The 21,861-nt window shown below is 39.7% G+C and overlaps 1 protein-coding gene across 1 annotated transcript in view; it reads left to right on the forward strand.

The window, feature by feature from the left end:
- BAZ1A (bromodomain adjacent to zinc finger domain 1A) overlaps positions 1–21,861 on the forward strand; it is an 87,018-nt gene that overhangs the window by 48,891 nt on the left and 16,266 nt on the right. Inside the window, 9 exon segments of the mRNA XM_045287647.1 lie at positions 2,411–2,506; positions 2,627–2,851; positions 2,953–3,118; positions 5,065–5,178; positions 8,058–8,182; positions 9,085–9,669; positions 10,548–10,711; positions 11,273–11,427; positions 13,557–13,705. Of these exon segments, the coding sequence (XP_045143582.1) occupies positions 2,411–2,506; positions 2,627–2,851; positions 2,953–3,118; positions 5,065–5,178; positions 8,058–8,182; positions 9,085–9,669; positions 10,548–10,711; positions 11,273–11,427; positions 13,557–13,705 (1,779 nt within the window).

A 21,861-nucleotide genomic window follows, 5' to 3' on the forward strand; every position in this document is an offset into this window, starting at 1 on the left:
TAAAGTTACTTCTAACAAAGGAGAACTCATACAGAATGAGTTATCTTAGTTATGACAAAACTGTAGTGAGCTTATTTACTGAAAATCACAGAACTTGTATGACATAACTTTCGGTTATTAATTAAGTTGTCGAAAGACACATGGCTTATGAGGGCTAAGATAACAAACTCCAGGCAGTCTCATCTAGAATATCATAATAACTATATGCTATATTGCCTCACAATATGGCAAAGAAATTAAGATTTTTATTATTTGTTGGCAAATCATTACCTATAAAATTAAGCTGTCCTGAAGGAGATCTGTTTTCTTTTGCCTTTGATCTCTGTTTTTATATCACATCTTAAAATTTTGCCCAGTAATCTTTAAATTTGTGTGAACTGGTCCAGTTCTCTTCCTTAGTCTCACATCATGAACTTAAAAAGCTCTTCAGTTTATGAGAACAAGAGTGGCCTCCCTGCATTGAATGGTTGGCACATTTTCTGGATATCATTGTTCAGTGTTGGAAGTGTACCTAATTCTCGATTATGACGAAGACAAATGTAATAACCTCCTGGATACACTTGGGCTATGTACACAAGTGACTCTCTCTAAACAGATTCAGACATTTCGTTTTTCATGTGGTAGGTAATGAAATAACAAAATGGGCTTTGAAAAGTTTGTGGGAAAGTTCCGTTATCTTTTTGTTTTCTCCGCAAACATGTTGAAAACCCCTTGTCTCATTGTAATGTTAATGGTCACTCATTCGCCCCAGAATATCTGACTTCCTCTGTGTAGTATAGATGGAGTATGGTAGTTACTGCAACGGAGTAAAGCAAGCACATTTTCACAGGTGGTATTTAAGATTGTTCTGACTTTGAGAGTGCCTATCAACTTAATGTAGTGTTGTAGGTAAAATGAAAATTCAAAACGATTTAGGTCTGATAATTCCCTGGTGGGCTAGATTCTGGTGAAAATAACTTCGTTATATATTCAAAGTCTAGTAAGATAACTTCTCCTTTTGTACCTTTTACCCTCCTTCTGTGTTCCTTTTTGCTCTAAGTAAATTTTTAAAGTGTCTGTGATTGTTAGTAGACATGTTCCCATAGCTGCCTTTATCCCAAAAGAGTAGTTTCGCTGCTCTCCAAGGGTTATTTTACCCGCCTGTGAACTTTGGGGAGGGAGTCGTGCAGTACAAAGGATACAAAGCCCTCCCACTTCCTTGGTGCTGTTGCAGGAGAGTCGGAAAGATGAAGAGCCAGGTGCTCCTCTCTGTTCCCCACCTTAAGGAAGAGGGTATTTTTTATGTCTTTTTGCTTGGGCTTCCAAGAACTATATGACTTGAAGAACTAGAGAACTGGTGGTCTAGATGACCTATTCCTTTAAGAAGAGTGAAATGCCAGTTAAGTGACTTGTCTAAAGGCTTACATGATTAGGTACTGGCATAGCTAAAACAGGAATGTGTATTGCTTGATTTTTAGTCTGAAGTTGTCTGTTGAACTGTGATACAACAGGGTTTTTCGTAAGCTTCGGGTTTTTTCCCTACAAGTTTTATGACTAATATATTTTTATTCAACTTAAATATTTAAACTCAAAACCAAACTCACTACCATCGAATTGATCCCGACTCACAGTGACGCTGTGAGACAGGGTGGAAAGACCCCTGTGAGTTTCCAGACTGTAACTGTTTATGGGAGTAGAAAGCTGCATGTTCTCCCTCGGAGCAGCTGGTGGATTTAAACTGCTGACCCGTGTTTACAGCCCAACGTGCAATCCATTACACCACCAAGACTTTAAGGATGCTTGTGACACCAGATTTACTCTTTGCTATTTGTAAGTTCAGTGTCTTCAAAGCAACCTCAATTTATTTGGAAAATACAGGGCATCCGCCCATTGTTTTTCAGATTAGAGCATTTTCAAAGGAAAAGCAGGAAGCTTTAGTGACTAGGTGGCAGCTGTGCTGTCTTGATAGTTCTTTAGCCTTTCAGTTGTGCTGACAATGTGATTATTTCAACTTACACTTTGCTTGTTTCAATCTTAGCTGTTGGCAGGTGACTGGGCATTTTAAAATGGATCTTGGTGTTCAAAGTAGATCTTTCTAAGGTTATGTTGTGTGAAGGGGCATTTCTCATTTCTAAAGTTCATTTTACTTTTTTTTCCCCCCTGGAATGTGTTAAAGTGCATCTTGTTGGTTAACTTGGAAATTGTCTTTTCTATGTTGAGTAAGGAAAATGTTAGGGTGCAGTGCATGTTGGAGGTTATAGCTGTAGGTAGAGGCTAGGCAGAATGTGAACAGTGTTGTTGTACTTAGTGTTTCTTTTGAGGTTCCTGAATGCTAAGCTTTTTGCTGTTTCTCCCGTCATTTTAGAAGGGCATCATTCCCAGACATTGAAGCTTTGACTTGCACTAGAATAAAGTATTTATTTCCTTAAAGATTTAACCGAGGCTTTGGATGAAGATGCAGACCCCACAAAATCTGCACTGTCCGCAGTTGCATCTTTGGCAGCTGCATGGCCACAGTTACACCAGGGTATGTGTGGGCTTTATTTTTCTGTTCGACTTTTTATTTGTAATTTTATAAAGGTACATTTTGCATTGCTGAGTATTTCTTGTCTATTCTAAATGACTGTCTCATTTTTAATAACTATAGGCTGCACTTTGAAAAGCTTGGACCTTGACAGCTGCACTCTCTCTGAAATCCTCAGACTGCACATCTTAGCTTCAGGTGCCGATGTGACATCAGCAAATGCAAAGTACAGGTATCAGAAGCGAGGCGGGTTTGACGCCACAGACGATGCCTGTATGGAGCTTCGCTTGAGTAATCCCGGCCTGGTGAAGAAGCTGTCAAGCACGGCAGTGTATGATTTGACACCAGGTAAACTTTGCAAGTTGGAATTTATATAGCACTTCCTGCCCTGTGGCACCCAGAAAACTAAGCAGCAAAGGAATGTAAGTTAATTACCCATTTTTTGACAGGAGAAAAAATGAAGATACTTCATGCTCTCTGTGGGAAGCTGCTTACTCTAGTTTCTACGAGGGATTTCATTGAGGATTATGTTGATGTATTACGACAGGCAAAACATGAGTTTCGGGAGTTAAAGGCAGAACAGCATCGAAAAGAGAGGGAAGAAGCCGCGGCCAGGTAAGAACTAATTAGTTGTGCTAATGAAACTGTTCATTGATTTAACTCCAAAACCACATTGTGCTGTAGTGCGACATGGGTTTACACTGGAATTTAGTTGCTTTTCTTAAAAACAAACAAACAGAAACACCTCACTGCCACTGCGTCCGTACTGACTCATAGTGACCCGCTGTGGGTTTCTGGCTGTTTCCGCGAGTAGAAAGCCCGGGCTTAATCCCGCAGAGCTGCTGGTGGTTTCTGATTGCTGACCTTGCGGATCACAGCCCAACACGGAACCACTACACCACTGTAGCCCAAGAACCGACTGCAATGATTGACGTATCACCCCAACCCCGCCCCCACCCCCAAGGGGGATGAACGACAGAAAGGTGGGCAAAGGGAAACAGTGGATGTGAAAATAATAATAATCTTAAAGATATTTAAGATATGAAAAGAATGGTAACATAATTTATCAGGGGTCCACGAGAGTGGAAGGGTCAGGGAGGGAGGGGGCGAAAATGAACTAATACCAAGGGCTCAAGCAGAAAGAAAATGTTTTGAAAATGATGGCAACATATGTACAAACGTGTTTGATATAATTGATGTATGATTTGTTATAAGACCTGTAAAAGCCCCCAATAAAATGATTTATTAATTTTAAAAAAGAAAGGTGGAAACAAGAAAATGTGATAGAAAGCCACGCCTCACTTATGGACATGGTTAGGTTCCAATGACCAGATCACTGTGTGAAAATGGAGTGTGACCATGCGGCCTCACCTATAATGTGAATGCCCTGCCAGGCCTGGGCCCCTGCTATGATCACCTGCCACAGTTGCCTCCAGAGAGCTCAGCCCCCCACTGCTGCCCTCAAGGGAAGACTGCCCAAGCCCAGTCTTCTAGAGCCAGGCCTCCACCCCATCCCTAAGGTCCTATCCGCTCCTGTTCTCACTCTATTTTCAAGACGAATAGCCCTGGCTTACCCCTTCTCTGAGCACAAAATGCCTATACTGGGCTTTGTCTGGCAGAGAACTCCCTGTGCAAGTGGGGAGGACGTAGGCACTGCAGGTGTGTGCAGACTGCCTAGCATGCACCCTACAAGGAGCAAGAGTTCTGAACTTCCTCCAGGTCATGGCGGCCAGGCCTGCCTCTGTACTTGGCCTTATATTGTAGCTGCCATGGTTAGCTCATGTCTATTCCTGTGGGCCTAGGCAACTTAGTGCCGTATTTCAGGGTTCCTTCTGACCACAGCCCAGCCTGTCCCTGAAACCCTTTGGGACTGGAAGCTAGGACCAAACTCCAGGGCCCCAATTCTTTTCCAACCTCAAGCCCGCTCTCGGAACACCAACTGCAGCTTGTCTGACCTCACTGCCCTGTGAACATCCATGAGTCCTGTCCTGCTGGCCCCATTTACTGTTGCAAATGCAAATGTCAGAGAGTGAAATAGTGAGGAGTAGATATCTATATAATGGAACATGAGCCATAAACATAAATGAACTCCTCATATATGTTGCAACATAGATTAATCTTAAAATTTATGCTGCGTGAAATAAGCAGCCACAGAAAGACAAATGCTATATGAGGACATGCAATTTCTAGAACAGACAAATGTAGAGATCAAAGTTCACTAGGGGTTACCGTGGAGGGGGAGATAGAGTGTCATTATTTTGGAACACCAAGCTTCTGTTCATTGTGTTAGGAAAATTTGGAAATAGATATTTATACAATATGATGAATGTAATTAGTGTCATTAATTGTATGTGTGGAAAATGTTGGAATGGTAAATATCTTATGTCTGTACTTAACACAGTTTTTAAAAAGGGAAACCTGGAAAGGGGGAGAGAAATTGGTGCCAGCATTACAGTTTTATGATGGTGTTTGGAGTGCTTCCCATAACTTCATGATAAAAAGTAAGATGTTAACATGTCTTTGCATGAGGCCATCCGCAATGCTTTATTCTTCACTTGTAGAATTCGTAAAAGGAAGGAAGAGAAGCTTAAGGAGCAGGAGCTGAAAATGAAAGAGAAACTGGAAAAGCTAAAGGAAGATGAGCAAAGAAATTCGACTGTAGACGTGTCTGTCGGGTATGGTTTGAATTTCAGTGCTTATCTGGAATAAAAATCAGACACCTTAACCACTCAACTGCTTATGTTTCAGAAAGCTGGTTTTCTATAAGTATGTAATTGTTAGTGAACCTGTCAGATTTATGCTATCAGTCTTCAAGTGTTTGTGTGTTACGTTAAATAAGGGTTGGGTTTTGTTTGTTTGTTTTTAGGCTATTTTTAAGAAATCTAGATCTCATTTTCCATTAATATAAATGTTAAAAGTTATTATTTTCCAATAATGTTCAAAACCGTAGTTTCATGTTGCTAGTAGTGGGGGAGCCCACACCATCACCACCATCACAGGTGTAGTTGTCTCAGGTGTGGTTCTCTTGGGCCTTACCGAGGAAAAAGGATGGCTTTAGAATTGTTGACAGAGAGCATGGGACAAGATGACAGCAACTTAAAGAATGTGATAAGTGCCTCAGTATTTTACTACCTTGTGAAGCATTCAGGGTGAGGATGTTGACAGAAACAAGTGGGCACGTGTCAGGGTGCACGATGCCAGTTGGTCCAGGGTAGTCCACAATGACGCTATGCCACATTTGGCTTTGGTGAGTAGCACTGGGGTCTTACATGGCTTGTGAGAAACCACCTAAGATAACACTATTAGTCTCTCCCCTTCTGGATTAAAGAGGAGTAAAGAAAATGAAAGACAGCACAGGAACAGTTAGTCCAAAGTTCTGGTGGATCACAGGACCCCAAGAGACCAGAGAACTAGGTACTGCCTGCCTCCCACTTCCGACAGCTCCAAAAAGAATCATATAAGAGGTCCTGCATAGGAGAGAAAAATGTGGAACAAAACCCCAAATCATGAAAAAAGACCAGGCTTACTTGTCTGATAGAGACTGGTAGAACCCTGGACACTAACCCTTAGACACCCTTTGGCTGTGGAACTGAACCCAACCTTCTCCCCCCGCCCCACCCAAAAAAAGACTCTGTTTTCAGCCAAACAATAGAGAAACCTCTAAGGTGAACAGTAATACCAGGGCAGTGCACCCTTAGGAGATCAACAGAGCAGCATTTGCCCGGGGGTAAACCTTAGAAGCCTAGTAGGACTAGGTAGGAAAGAAGATTGACCAGAAACAGTAAATACAGAGAGGATGAGAGGAGAGTATTGTTACACTGTAGAGATGGCAGTCAATGTTACAAAGCAAAATGCTTGTGGATTATTGAAAGGAAAACCAATTTGCCCTGTACACTTTCACCTAAATTACAAGGAGAAGGTGAAAAACTAAAGAAGTGGGGGAAATTTCCACATTTGAAGTAGAAAACCATCTTCAAATAAAAATAGAGCCCCTGGGTGACACAAATGGGGAAATGCTCGACTATTAGCCAAAGGGTGACAGCATGAATGTACCCGGAGGTGCCTCTGGACATGAGCCTCACCCATCAGTGACCACCTTTCTATTTGCAGCAACCGTTGTGCCACAAAATTGTGTTTGGTAACTTAAGTAAACAAATAATGGCACCTAAAGCCAACAACCAAAGGAAAAATCGATAAATTGACCCCATAAAAATTAAACATCTTCGTGTTTCAAAGGACATTATCAAGAGAGTAAAGAGACAACTCACTAAAGGGGAGAAAACATTAGAAAACCATATCTGATAAGAGCGTAACATGCAAAATATGCAAAGAAGTCTTACACTCACCAGTAAAAGGACTTATAGCTCAAAAATGGGCGCAGGTTTTAATTAGACATTTCTTCAAAAAAGATCTACAAATGGCCAATAAAACAAAACAAAACACTCCCACCATCTAGTCTATTCCAACCCTTAACCAGACAGAGCAGAGAGGGAGATTGCCGCAGCTTTCTCCCACAGAGCGGCTACACTGGTGGGTTTTAAACACGGACCTTTCTCCTAGCTGCCAAGTGATGTGACCGGTGGACATCAAGGCTCCTTGTAGTTGACCAGAAGCACGTGAAAATATGCCCAACTTCATTAGTCTGTAGAAAACTGCACATACAAACCACAGTGAGCTCTACCCTTGGACACCCACTAAGATGTCTGTAGTAACAAAAACAGTAGCACAACTGTTGGCAAGAATGTGAAAAAATTAGAAATCTCATACGGTGCCCTTGAAAATGTGAAACAGTACAGCTGCTTTGGAAACATTTGGCAGTTTCTCAGAAACTGAAACTGTGTGCTATGCCATATGTCCAGCAATTCCATATTCTCTCTCTCTCCAAGAGGAAGTAAAGCAATAGCAGCATGGCAGCATTATCCAGAATAACTTAACATGGAAGTGACCCAAATGTCCATCAACAGATGAATGGATCAAGAAAACTTTATATCCAGCCAGAAAAATGTTACCATGCTGCTACTGCTTTAGCTCCTCTTGGAGAGAGAGAGCACCCTGTATCATGGGTGAACCTTGGAAAGATAATGCTAAATAAAAGAAGCTGAGCACAAAAGGCCACATACTGCATAATTCCTCTCTCTGAAATACACAGAATCGGGAGAGAAATCCACAGAAACAGAACGTAGTTTAATGGTTGCCTAAGTTTAGGAGGATTGCTTATGAGGATGGGGCTGCATTCTGTGTTGATGAAAAATTTTAAAAGCAGGCTTTTCTTAACCCTGAGATTATAAATTTGGTTTTCCTTAAATGCTCCTTACACTTCTCCTATTTAGTACTTAATACACATTTTAATTTCATTATGATTTATGTAATTCATATGCTTTCTATGCAAGACCATGAACCCTGTGTTGTCAGCGATTGTGGCCATATTATTTATTGCTTCCTAGCATGCCTGGTGTTTAATAATCAGGCATTGAATACTTGATGTTCAAATTATGTGTTTGTATTTGTTATGTATTATGTATATGTTAATGAATGTAATCTTCTTATCCTTAAGGGAAGAAGAGAAGGAAGATTTTGATACAAGCGCTGAGAGCAAAGGAATGGAGCAAAAGGAACTAGATCAAGACACGCTGACTGAGGATGAAGACGACCCACGAACACATCAAAGAGGCAGAAGGGGTAATGTTGAATTTCTTAAAAGCACATGTTTATTTCTTTTTAACTGACAGGGAATTTTATTAGCTCAGCTATTTGATTTATGATTCCAGTGCAAGGTTTTTTTAACAGGTTTATTGGCATGTAGGTCACATACTATACAGTAGTTCTGTCACATCAAGAAGAGTTGTACAATCATCATCACAAGAAATTTTGTAAATTTTTTTGTTCTTGAACTCACTGTCATTAGCTCCCCATTTTCCCCAGCCTTGACTGCTACACCCTTAAGGAACCATTCATCCAGTTACTGTCTATAGATTTACTGTTCTGCGTTTTCAGCGATTTTTGCTTTAATGTCCAATTCAAATTACGATGGCTTATTAAAGTAGAGCATTTTGGTATCAAGTGGTGTTAGGAAGTCTTGTTTGCATGTTCACGAAATCTTAATTGCAGGAAGTTCTGCTGCCTCAGAGGTTAGTGAACTATATAGCCTGTGTTCATGAGCGATAGCCAGCTGTCCCAAATCTGGCTCACCACCTGTTTTTGTAAAAATGCTCTTCATATTTTTAAGTGGCTGAGTGAAAAAAACTTTGTCTAACACTTGAAAATCCTATGGAATTCCACTCATTGTCTGCAAATAAACTGAACACAGTTATGCCTTCAAACTGCGGGGGCAGAGCTGCGTGGGTGTGGCAAGTCCATGCGCTCCACACACCCCGAACTAGTTACTGTCCGGCCCTTTCCGAAGCTTGCTGCAGAGGACGGTCCGACTGGAAGATGTAAAACGACAAACTCTGTCACACTCCAACGTGGAGACGACAGAGCTTGTGTGGACTTCATTTCTTACTGTCTTGGGGTAGTTTTGTATATGATACTTTTCTGATAAACATTTGAAATACAGTACTGATAATAAACTTCACTTGTAGGGAGAAGGGGACATAATGGATTTAAAGAATTTATCAGGCAGGAAGAGATCAACTGTGTACCCAGAGGGTCTCTTCCTGCTGATGAGGAAGAAGCTCTGAAACAGGAACACCGGCAAAAGCAGAAAGAGCTGTTCGAGAAAATCCAAAGTGCCACAGCCTGCACCAACATCTCTCCCTTGGGCCGCGACCGGATGTATAGGCGGTACTGGATCTTCCCTTCTATTCCCGGATTGTTCATCGAAGAGGATTATGCTGGCCTCACGGAAGATATGCTGTTACCTAGACCTGCATTTCAGAATAATGTGCAGTCTCAAGAGCCTCAGGGATCCACTAAAACTGAAGGGTCTGAGTCTACCTCCAGCACTGACCAAGGTCCGCGTGATGATTCTGGGCCCCTGCCAAAACCGGTGCATAAGCCAAATCGATGGTGCTTTTACAGTTCTTGTGAGCAACTGGACCAGCTCATCGAGGCCCTGAATTCGAGAGGACATAGAGAAAGTGCCTTAAAAGAAACTTTGTTGCAAGAGAAAAACAGAATCTGTGCACAGCTAGTTCATTTTTCTGAAGAGAAATTTCATTTTTCAGGTAAATTTCCACTGAAAATTGTTCTCTTCCCCCCCCCCCCTTTTCTTTTTCTGTATAGTCTCTGGTCAGGAGTCTCCCTGGGTGGCACAAATGACTAAGCACTCGACGGCTCGCTGGAAACCACCACTCTGAAGCAGAAGCCCCGCGGTCTGCTGCCCAAAGGGCCCTGCCCAGATGAGGGCGCCCCTGTCAGGTTCTCTTGGGCGTGTAGGGAGCACATCAGACAGTGCAAGAAGACAGCTCTTCTTCACCTCCTGGTTCTTTGATTCGTAGACTCGGACAATGAGGGGGCTACTCGTGAGTGGTGGTGAGGGTCCAGGTGTAGGGTTCCTTTAGAGATCGCTGTTTTGAAAATGGGCTGCAAGAGCCAATTGGGTAGCAGCATTACCTGTTTGAGGGCTGGTCCATTGGTAAGGACGCCGAACGGCATTTTAGAGGTACGTTTTTATACTTCTAAATCAGATTCGATAGAGAACTGCTTAAATTTAGGAGCTTGCCATGACTTTTAGTTCTCTTCCGTAGATCATAGTCCTTGAATATAATTTCTAATTTCCTGTTCTCCATCTCCGTTCTCAACAATATACCCCACCCCATCCCCCACCTTCTTCGGCCCCTGCTTTTCTTTTCCTTTTTTTTTACAACCCCCTGCCCCATCCCTGCTTTTCTTATATTTGAATGTTTGTATTTATATCCATCATTTAAAAATGTTTAAAACTTATATGTCTGATTATAGGAAAACTTTGGTTGAGGCAAGGAGCACTTGAAGATTTTACAAAGTGCTTTTTATACCCATTGTCTCAACATTATAGCAGTCATATGGACTAATTATATTGTTTAATAAGAAAATTGTAATAAATGTTTTTTTATTATTATTTCAGACAAGTTTCAAAATGATAACAAACCTGTGTGTAATCGGGGAAGATCTTCCAGTGCATATGACCCTTCTCAGGTGTCTGCAGAAAGGCAGCTTGAATTGAGGCTTCGAGATTTTCTTTTGGACATTGAAGACAGAATCTACCAAGGAACATTAGGGGCAGTCAAGGTTTGTACCTCCTCCATTGGTTTGCTTTGTTTACTTGGTTCAGGATTTTAGTTGTATTTGTTTATTGTATGTAAGCAAGACATGTACATTTTAAATAAACAGCAGGGATTGGTTTTTTGGGGGGGAAAACTGTTCCTCTGCATCAAATGTTATAAAAGGGTAAACGTCTTTTCAAATATGCCGATGGATCTTTGCCTTCTGAGGTAGAATTGAATGGCTGTAATTGGCCTCTTAATATCAATCTGTAGGTGATTGCCGCTTCACCAGCCTGTTCTGTGCCTTCCTTTGCCATCTTGCTTTTTTGCAACTGTCAGAGAGCCAGTGTTTAGAATTGTTCGTGATGATGATTCTTCATGAATTCTGAGTAAGGTTTTAAAGCTTTCATCTCTGAGTGATTTGAGTTCCATATTGGCCACTTAGTAACCTTATTTTAAGATTCTTTTTTGATTCTTTGTCTGCTCTAGACTACACATGAATTTTTCATAGGTACATTGTACCTCATTCAACTTAGCGGCAACATGGGCTATTTTGGGTGGTTAGTAAATGTGGCTTTCTTCACAGGTTACAGATCGACATATCTGGAGATCAGCCCTAGAAAGCGGACGGTATGAGCTATTAAGTGAGGAAACCAAGGAAAATGGGATTATTAAGACTGTGAATGAAGATGTAGAAGAGATGGAAATTGATGAGCAAGCAAAGACCGTTGTAAAAGACAGGTACAAAAAGGGGTGTCTGCACTGACCATTGCTGGAGTTTTTTCTATTGTCTTTTGCCACTTAAGTATTTTTAGAGTATATGTTTTAATTAAAGCAGAGCATATTTCTTTTTTTTTTTTTTTTTTTTTAAACATTTTATTAGGGGCTCATACAACTGTTATCCCAATCCATACACACATCAATTGTGTAAGGCGTATTTGTACATCATTTCTCAAAACATTTTCTCTCCATTTAAACCCCCGACATTAGGTCCTCACAGAGCATATTTCTTTATCCTCAAAAAAATTTTTTACACCTATTGTAAAGACCTTGGTATTTGTAACCACTGTAAAAAGGGTGTGCGGGGCAGTGTCTGGCCTCTGACTTTACAAGGGAAGAGAATCAAACTCCACCTCAGCGCAAGGCTGATTTCTGTGAGGCGAAGGTCAGGCATGCCTCCAGCCTTCTGTACCAGTTCTCACACCGGCCGGCCGGCCCAAAGCGCTCTCGGCTTTTCTGCCAGGTTCAAGAGCGAAGTCATTGCAGTGGCCACACAGAGCTCATAGACCAGACTCACATAGAAGTTTATGAGGGAAGTTAACGAGTTACACTGGGCCTTGGTGCTCTGCCTCTTAAGTTCTACTGCTGCTGCCACCTCTGGTATCAGAGCTCTGTTTCCTGAATCAAGGCATTTTCAAACGTAGGGGTCTTGGGGGTTCAAAGGACTCACTTCTCTCTGGGCCTTTCTTACTTCATAGCAGTGAGATTTCCTACTTCCGAGATGGCTCTTTTTAGACTCAGCAGGACAGCAAACTTGACCAATCCCCAATTTTTTAAAAATCATTTTATTGGGGGCTCATACAGCTCTTATCATAGTACATACAAGCACATTTGTACATTTGTTGCCATCATCATTTTCAAAACATTTTCTTTCTACTTGAACCCTTGGTATCAGTTCATTTTTTCCCCTCCCTCCCTCATGAACCCTTGATATCTTATAAATTGTTACTGTTTTTTCATGTCTTGCACTGACTGATGTCTCCCTTCATTCACTCCCCAATTTTTTGCAATCACAGTTAACCCTGTTAGCAACCACTCATAACTGGAGCATATAATTCTGCCAGTATCTTCTCGTACCCAGATCCATGGAGAAACAAAGGAATGTCCCAGTCTTTGTGGTCTTATTTGGTGAGAGCTATGAAGACTGTGGCTAAAGGGGTAATATAAAGTCAGTCACTGACCATACGCTGACTTTCTAAGCCTCGGGGCCTTTTATTCTACTGTGTAAGCAACGCGGCCTAAAACCCAACTCAGTAGAACAATACCTTGTTAGGGTTTGTTTTTTGTTTGCTTTGTTTTTTTAACTTGGGTTTTTTGTTGTTTTTGTTTTGTTTAATTTCAGAACAGTTTTATATATCCGTTTTTCTTCTCAGTAGGAAAACTTACTGACATGTAATAGAATTTCAGTGAATGAGTTTGTACATTTTAATTTTTAAAAAATAATCTAATAATTTTATTGGCATGTAATCCATATCTCATACAATTTCATAGTCCAGTCATATAAGAGTTGTACAACCATCACAACAATTTCAGAACATTTTCTTTCAAAAAAGAAAAACAATTTTATTGGCACGTAATCCACATACCTTCACTTCAATAGTTCAGTCATATCGAGAAGAGTTGTACAATCAATTTGGGTACACTTTCTTGTACTCATTGTTATTAGAGTTTGCACTTTTAGATGATCATTTTAGCTTGAGTGTAGAGATTTATTGCAGAAGTAGTAAAATTGGAAGCTAATGAAGGAGGAGGGGGGTAGTCAAAGGGCCCTCCCCATTAAAAGTGGAAGCAAGGGGAAATATAGATAGCAGAAGCATTTCGTTTAGACCCATCACAAGAATCCCCTCTTTAAACCCTTTCCCTTAAGTGTCACCTCGTTTGCTTTCCTCCATATATTTGCCCTCTGTGCTGTGTGACTTTATTAACATTTCTTTTAGCTCTTAACATATTTATCTTTTTTCCTTATTAGCTTTTGAAAGCTCTTTAAGATTGAGGAAACTGTCTTATACAGACACATTTGAATAACGTAGCAGACATAAGTTTCACCTAGTAATTAAATATCATCAACTCTTTTTTTGTTTTAATTACAGACTTTTGGGGATAAAAACAGAAACGCTAAGTACTGTGTCAACTAATACAAGCACACCCCAGTCAGTGAGCAACGTGGTGCGTTTCCTGGCCACGGCACTATTTCAAATAGAGCAGGGCATTGAGAGGCGTTTTCTGAAAGCTCCACTTGGTAAGTATTTGTTATTATTTCAAAATAGTACTAAAGCTTCACTGACTAGCACAGTAAAACTCATTGTCTTCCCATGGGGCTTATGCAGACTAAGTTGAAATAACTTGAAGGTGTATTATCATTTAAAAATGAGTTCTTGATATGATTGTTTTAATTACACAAATATCATTTTAAAAATTTAGTCTAGCTTTTTTCTCTCAAAAAAATTTTTAAATCATTTTATTGGGAGCTGTTACAGCTCTGACCACAATCCATACATACATCCATTGTGTCAAGCACATTTGTACATTTGTTGCCATCATTTTCAAAACATTTTCTTTCCACATGAACCCTTGGTGTCGCTCCTCATTTTTCCTTCCCTACCCCACCCTGCCACCCTTGTGACCCCTTGATAAATTAGAAATTATTATTTTCATATCTTACGCCATCTGCTGTCTCCTATAACCCATGTTTCTGTTGTTTGTGCCCTAGGGGTAGGAGGTGGGGTGGGTGTTATATGTTGATTATTGTGATTGGTTCCCCCTTTCTCTCTCCACCTTCCCCCTACCCTCATGGTTTCACTACTCCCATTACTGTCCCTGAGGGCCATATCTGTCCTGGCTTCCCTGTGTTTCCAGCTCTTATCTGTACCAGTGTACATCCTCTGGTCTAGCCAGATTTGTAAGGTAGAGCTGAGGTCATTACAGTGGTGGGAGGAAGCATTAAAGAGCTAAAGGAATATTGTGTGTTTTGTCGGTGCTGAACTGCACCTTGGCTAATTCATCCCTTCCTTGTGACCCTTCTGTGAGGGGATGTCCAATTGTCTACAGATGGGCGTTAGGTCTCCTCTGACCCCCTCGTTCACACCGATATGATTGTTTGTTTTGGTCTTCTAATGCCTGATGCCATCAATACCTCATGATCGCAAAGGCTGCTGTGTTTCTTCCATGTTGGCTTTGTTCCTTCTGTGCTACATGCTACTCTCAAGCATTTTTTATGTTGTCTCATTCTAAACACTTTTCATTTTGTTTTTAGCTGGATATGCCCATAGCTCATCAATAAATGCTTACTGAGTATGCATTCAGTGACTCCTTGTTGTGTTTTAAGAACATTCCAATTTTTAACATATTTTCCATCCCTTCTGTAAAACTTTACCTAAAAGAAAAGTTAACAAAACTGACTACCTACACTTTAAATAATAAAATATTATGCATATTTCTCCTGTTAGCTAAGAAAGAACCCTAAGAAGCAACTTACATGCCCCCCAATAGGAGTATAGTTTAGTAGCATGGGTCACTAATTTGAGCACTGTCTGAGGTTGTCAATTCCTGTAGAGTCTGTTTTGACCCACAACCTTCTGCGTGCAGACAAAGAACTGTTTCCAAGGCAGTCACCTTTCAGAAGCAGGTCACTTCACAACCGGTCAAAGGCACATCTGGGTGGTTCAAACTGCTTGTCTTTCAGCTAGTAGTTAACTGTTTCACTGTCTGCACTACCCAGAGACTCCCAGCGTTGTTTGTTTTTGTTACTGTGTGCTATCAGGTTAATTCCAACTCATAGAACTGTCCCCTAGGGTTTGAAATCTTCATGAGAGCAGATCCCTTGGCCTTTCCTCCACTGAGCAACCGAGCACTCGATCCGGAGTACCGCCTGTAAAAGGGAATACCAATGAGGAAGTGCTCAAAAAGAGCTCTTTGAAGGGTTATGGAAATACTAGACATAACAATTTTTTGAAGCCATCTCTTGGGACTCATTAAGAAAAGTTAAATTAACTGTGCTTCATTAAATAGTTATTTGAATAGTACCGTGTTAAGTAATAAGAACATAGTTTTCATAAATTGATTATGCTGTCGGAGCAATTTTGTAGTGTCATGAACATATTTGTAGATTGATATTTTTATTTTAAAATGTGTGACCATTAGCATGTTACTTACTGGTTTAAGTCTATTCTTGTATTTTTATTGACAATTTCTACCCTGAGCATAATAACTCTTTTCACATTGAAAAGTACCAATTGTGAGGGAGAACATATAATTTCAAGCTCACAAAACCATTTTTAAAGTTAGTATTTCCTATCTTTTCCTATTTCTTTTATTACCCCATCTTAAGCTTCTAAGTATCTTCTTTGTCCAAATCAAATTAAGAATGCAAGGGTTCCCTCTGTATTATTTTTTTATAGTTTCAATATTAATCTATAATTCTCTCAATTAAAATTTAGGTTAAAAGTTTATTTTTAAATTATGCCGTTTTAAAAAATGTAAAATATTGTTTTTACTTATTAGTCCTGGAGTCTCAAGAGGGTAAAAGAGAAAACACAATTCCACTGGTTTTCCCATTTCTAAAATTGCAAAGTTGTTTATAAGTTCAAGAGGAAAAAATCAAATTGATTGTTTACTCCATATGTGTTTTGGTTCTACCTTTTATTCAATATGTTTTTAAAGGGAAAAAATAACACTGGTTGATGTTTCAGCTTGTGTCTACCTGGTTTATGAAAACTGAGAGTCACACTGTTCTCTATGTGGTTCACATACAGCAGTGTTAAGCAAGAATCATTTCCCATTGAGTGAGCAAAGAAACCACTTTAATTTGTGATTTCAAAAAATAAATAGAGTAAGAAAAGCTCATGTGCCCTCATTTAAATTGGTAAACATTGATTCTTTGTAATATGGCTTCCTGACTACCATTGCCATCCCCTTTTTTTGTTTGTTTTGTTTTTCTTGATTTTATTTTATTTTTAATCATTTTATTAGGGGCTCATACAACTCTTATCACAATCCATACACACATCAATTGTGGAAAGCACATTTGTACATTCATTGCCCTCATCATTCTCAAAACATTTCCTCTCCACTTAAGCCCCCGATATTGGTCTTCATTTTTCCCCTCCCTCCCTGCTCCCCCCTCCCTCATGAGCCCTTGATAATTTATAAATTGTTATTTTGTCATATCTTGCCCTGTCTGACGTCTCCCTTTACCCACTTTTCGCTTGTCCGCCCCCCAGGGAGGAGGTCACATATAGTTCCTTGTTATCGGTTCCCTCTTTCCTACCCACTCCCTCTACCCTCCCAGTATCGCCACTCACACCACTGGTCCTATAGGGATCATCTGCCCTGAATTCCCTGTATTTCCAGTTCCTATCTACCAGTGTACATCCTCTGGTCTAGCCAGACTTGCATTGCCACCCCTTTAAGAAGCTAAAGCAGCTGCAATTTTTAAACCTTTGATCAGCCTGTTTTGAACGGGTCAGCAAGAAATAGTGGTATCTGAATTTCAAGGTAGTCCAAGTATTTGGAGTAAAGTAATCAAAAATAACTTTGAGAAAGACGGGAAGGATCGACTTTTGTGAGGTGAAATAGCTTACATTTCAAATAGCACATTAACTCTTGTAAGGTGTTTTCCTGGCTTCAGAGATTATTTCAATTTCTGGAAGTAGCAAAGACATTCTTGTTACTTTCCACTTTTCCTAGCATGTCCCTTTTCTTTCAGTTATCCATCATTGATAAAACTGGGTTGGTTGGGTGGTTTTCAATTTGAGGGAGATAATAAAGATATGCTTATGGTTACACCCATAAGCTATGAAAGGCCGCTCAAACTAACTTTATCAATTTGAAATTAGGTAACAAAGAAATTAATAAAGATCAGAGGGGAGATAGAAAAAAAAAGGACAAGAAAAAGAGAGAGGAAGATCAATCTAGTGTGAGAGATGGTAAATTTTTAACTTTTTAAAGAAACTTCTTTTGTCTTTTTAAAGAATTAAGATTTTATATTCTTTATCTCTGAGTGCTGACTTGAATATATAGAGATTTTAAAGGAGAACCTTGGATTTGATATATAGAGATTTTAAAGGAGAACCTTGGATTTGAATTTTGGAAGGGAATGGAGTTGAGGACAAGCTTACAAATCACTAGGAGCTTCCTAAAGTTTTCCTTTCTACTTCTCACACCTCAGCTAACCAAATAGGCTTAAACTAGAGTGTAAAAAGTTGATGAGATTAATGAAGACTGATAGTGTTAGCTGTAAATAAAAAGAATGAACAGCTAACAAATATGTGTTTACTTATATCACCTATAAAAGCTTTTTGTTGTTTTTATAGCCTAGGCAAACCTACAGGGCAGGGTTTTTCTATGTTTTGTGCCTTAGAGAAATCTTCCTACCGTGATAACATGCTTTTGCTGCATAGAGGCAATAAACTATGAAATCTTCCCAGTGTGGGGTATTATTAATTTCTTGAGGCATTTATCTCTGTAAAACAGAAGAAATGTTTGTTGAGAAATGTATAAGAGAAACAAGAAGTAAGGTTTAAGGGTAACAATTACCAAAAAGATACAGTCAGTTGTATGGATTGTTTTTATCCTTATTCAAATGCCATATGAAAATTGATGACTATGGGCATCTGTTGTGGACTCTCATGTTTTTTTTAGATGTTCTTGAGTTGGATCCAACTGATAGCAACTCCGTGTACAACACAACAAAACACTGCCCTGTGTTGAGCCTTCCTCTCTGTGATTATATCTGAGCCCACTGTTGCAACCACTATGTCGGTCCATCTCATCAGGGTCTTCCTCTTTTTCACTGGCTTATGATGTCATTTTCCAGGGACTGGTTTCCTGATAACATGTCCAAAGTGTCAGGTGAAGCCTCACCATCCCCATTCTACAGAGCATTCTGACACTACTTTCTCTAAAATAAATTGGCTTGTTTCTCTGGCAGTCTGTGGTATTTTCAATATTTTCCACTAACGCCGTAATTCAAGTGTATCCGTTTTCCTCTCCAGGTTTCACACAAAGAGGCCGCTTATTTGTAAAAAAAAAAAAAAAATACCCTGGCTTGGATTGGACACACCTTAGTCCTCAAAATGACATCTTTGCTCCGTAACACTTTAAGTAGGTCTTGTGTAGCAAATGTGCCTGATGCAGGGAGTATAGGACAGGATACAGCCATGATGCAAACCTTTCTTAGTTTTGAACAGTTTAGTTCTTCCTTGTTCTGTTCAAACGGCTGCTTCTTGGTCTGTGTACAGGTTGCACATAATGACATGTTCTAGAATTCCCTTCTCAATGTGATCCAGAGTTTGTTGTGTATCAGTCATTAATGACACTGGTCAATGATTTCCACGTTCTGTGAGGTTGCTTTTCTTTGGAGTGGGTCCAGGAAGGATCTCTTGCAATCGGTTGGCCAGGTCTTTCACATTTCTTGGTTTACACAAGTGAGTGCTTCCAGCACTGCATCAGTTCATTGAAACATTTCCATTGGTGTTTCGTCACTTCCTGGAACCTTGTCTCACTGTTTTCAGTTTGAACTTCTTCCTGTAGCACCATTGGCTCTTGATCATTTGCCATCTTCTTGGGCTGGTTGAATGTCAACCAGTTCTTCATAGCACAGCAGTGACTGTATTCCTGCCCTCTTTTGATGCTTCCTGCATCACTCATTATTTTACCCATCGAATCCTTCAGTATTGCAACTTGAGATATGCAAAATGAGCTCTTCCCTTTGCTTTTCTAATTCCAGGTACTTGCACATTTCATTAGAATATTTTATCTTGTGGGGCTACCCTTGGAAATTTTCTGTTCTTTTATTTTTCATCAATTCTTCCCCTTGCCTTAGCTACTCTACAACTAAGAGCCAGTTTCTGAGTCTCTTCTTGATATTCAGTTGAGTCTTTTCTTTCTTTCTTGTCTCCTTAATGACCTTTTTCCTTTCCTGTCTTTGTGTTTGGGGGTTGATGATGCCATCACAGCTCATCGGATCATTAGTGGATGAGGCATCAACTTTGTTCTTGACATGGTCTCAAAAGTCAGGTGGGGTGTACTAAGATTATATTTTGGCTGTTGTAGAGGTATTTTAATTTTCTTCAGCTCCAACCTGAACTTGCATGTAAGTAACTGGTGATCTGTACATCAGTCCACCCCAAGCCTTGTTTTGACTGATGATGAGTCCTAGTGTATCTTCACCTTTAATACTGTGCAAAAAGGTGTTCACAATGAAAAGTCATTGTCTTGATTATCTCCAGCTTTGTTTCCATCTTCTTTATTTCCAAGTTTCAGATTCAAATCACAAGGAATTAACAATACATCTTTTTTTAAAAATCATTTTATTGGGGGTTCATGCAGCTCATATGACATTCAATTGTATCACGCATATTTGTGCATATGTTGCCATCAGCATTTTTTAAATATTTACTTTCTATTTGAGCTCTTGGCATAAGCTCCTCTTCTTTTCTTTCTCCTTGCCCTCCCACCCTGGTGACCCCTTGATAAATTATAAAATTTTATTGTTTTCATATCTTACATTGACCGCTGTCTCCCTTCACCCATGTTTCTGTTGTTCATCATCTGGGGGTGAGGGGGTTATGTGTCAGTCATGTGATTGGTTCCCCCAACAGTGCATCTTGATTGCATGTTTGATCAGCCTCAGGCTGAAGAAGTGGGTAGAATTCTTCCCTCATCACCAATTTTAGTGGTTGGTACTTAAATTTGAGTAGTGGTTGTATTAACTGGTCTTTCTTGTAGGCATATAGATAAATTATCTTATCACAAATAGCATTGGCTTGAAAATAGATTTTGAAATGTTCTTTTTGATTAATACGATGCCATCCATACCTCTTGAATTTCCTAGCATAGTAAACCATTAATTGGGTTCAAAATTGGCCATTACCAGTCCATTTCAGTCCATCCTAATGCCTAGGATGTTGATGTTTATGCATGATTTCATTTCATTTTCTAGGGATTCCAATTTTCCTAGATTCATATTTCATGCACTGCATGTTCTGATTTTTGTAGTTGCTAGCAGCTGTTTCTTTTCATCTTGAGCAGGACCCTGTCAACAAATGAAGGTCCCAAAAGCTTTACTCCATCCACTTTAAGATTGACTGTCCTTTGAAGGAGGCATATCTCCCCAGTCATATTTTAAGTGCCTTCCAACCTGCCATCAGTGTAATTTCTCAAGACCTGTGTGACAGAAATCTGGAGTGCTCCCACAACCTTTGACTTTGACCATTCAAACAACTCCGAGAGTTTATCATTTGTCCTTTTCTGCCAGTCCACATTGACCTTCCCAACCATATTTCTTGACATAGCCAACAAGAAAACACTCTGGCTTATCCAGAAAGATTTATTTGTGACCTTTGAACTATCAGTTCTTATTGCTTCCTCCATTTGGAGATCCCACAACTTTTTATGAAGTTTTATATGGAATAATATCCTACAAAAGAGAAAAGAGCCACACAAAAAAAGAGGTGTGGGGGATCAGGCAACCTTTCAGGAAGTTTGATAAGTTGTTTACTGTAAAGATAATTATCTGATTGTAAGCCCCATCTGATTCATAGTAAAAAGGGATTAAAACTTTTATATAGGCAGCACAAATTAAGAGGGTAGAAATTAAGCTATATAGGCAGCACAAATTAAGAGAGTAGAAATATATCACATGCATCTCAATGGGCTATTTTCTACAATGAAAAGTTAAAGCTTGTCGTATTAGTTTAAATATAAAATTCAGCAAAATATTGTCCAGAAAAGTCTGACCTCTAAGTTAATAAAAACAGCAACAACAACAACAACCCCTCTGCCATTGAGTCAGTTCTGATCTTAGAAGCCCTCACGGACAGGGCAGAACTGACCCTGTGGGTTTCTGAGACGGTGACTCTGCACAGAAGTAGAAACCCTCGTCTTTCTCCTGAGGAAGCAGCAGTGGTTTTGAACAACTGACCCTTCGGTTAGCAGTCCAACGTGTAACCACTATACCACCAAGGCTCTGTGCACCCTTTAAAAGGAGGATATAAAAAGAAAAAGTTGATTTTTTTTTTTTAATGGAAAAATAATGTCTGTTTCTCTTCAACTTTGTTGGAAGCCATTTTATTCATTTTCCAAATTCATTCTAGAAATACTTAGTTATTTTATATTCAGTACCCTGTTCTGATCACTGAATTCTTCCCATGAACATGCTGGTTCTCACTTGAGACATGTGAGTTTTGACCATTCATGTTCCTCAGAACTTGATCTATGAAAGCTTTTTCTGAATTTTCAAAATTTTGCTCTTGTTTTTACATCACCCAAGATCATTTTGGTGGTCTGCTTTAATATTTTAGGCTGTAGTTTGGTGGGGTTTTTTGTTTTGTTTTTCTTTCTTTCAGGTTTTAAATATGTCCAGGACCCTGCTTGTGGTTACAGACTTTTTTTTTT

Source organism: Echinops telfairi, unplaced genomic scaffold (assembly GCF_000313985.2).
Source record: "Echinops telfairi isolate 266 unplaced genomic scaffold, ASM31398v2 ScPeMD7_18;HRSCAF=68, whole genome shotgun sequence".
NCBI classification, from domain to species: Eukaryota; Metazoa; Chordata; class Mammalia; order Afrosoricida; family Tenrecidae; genus Echinops; species Echinops telfairi.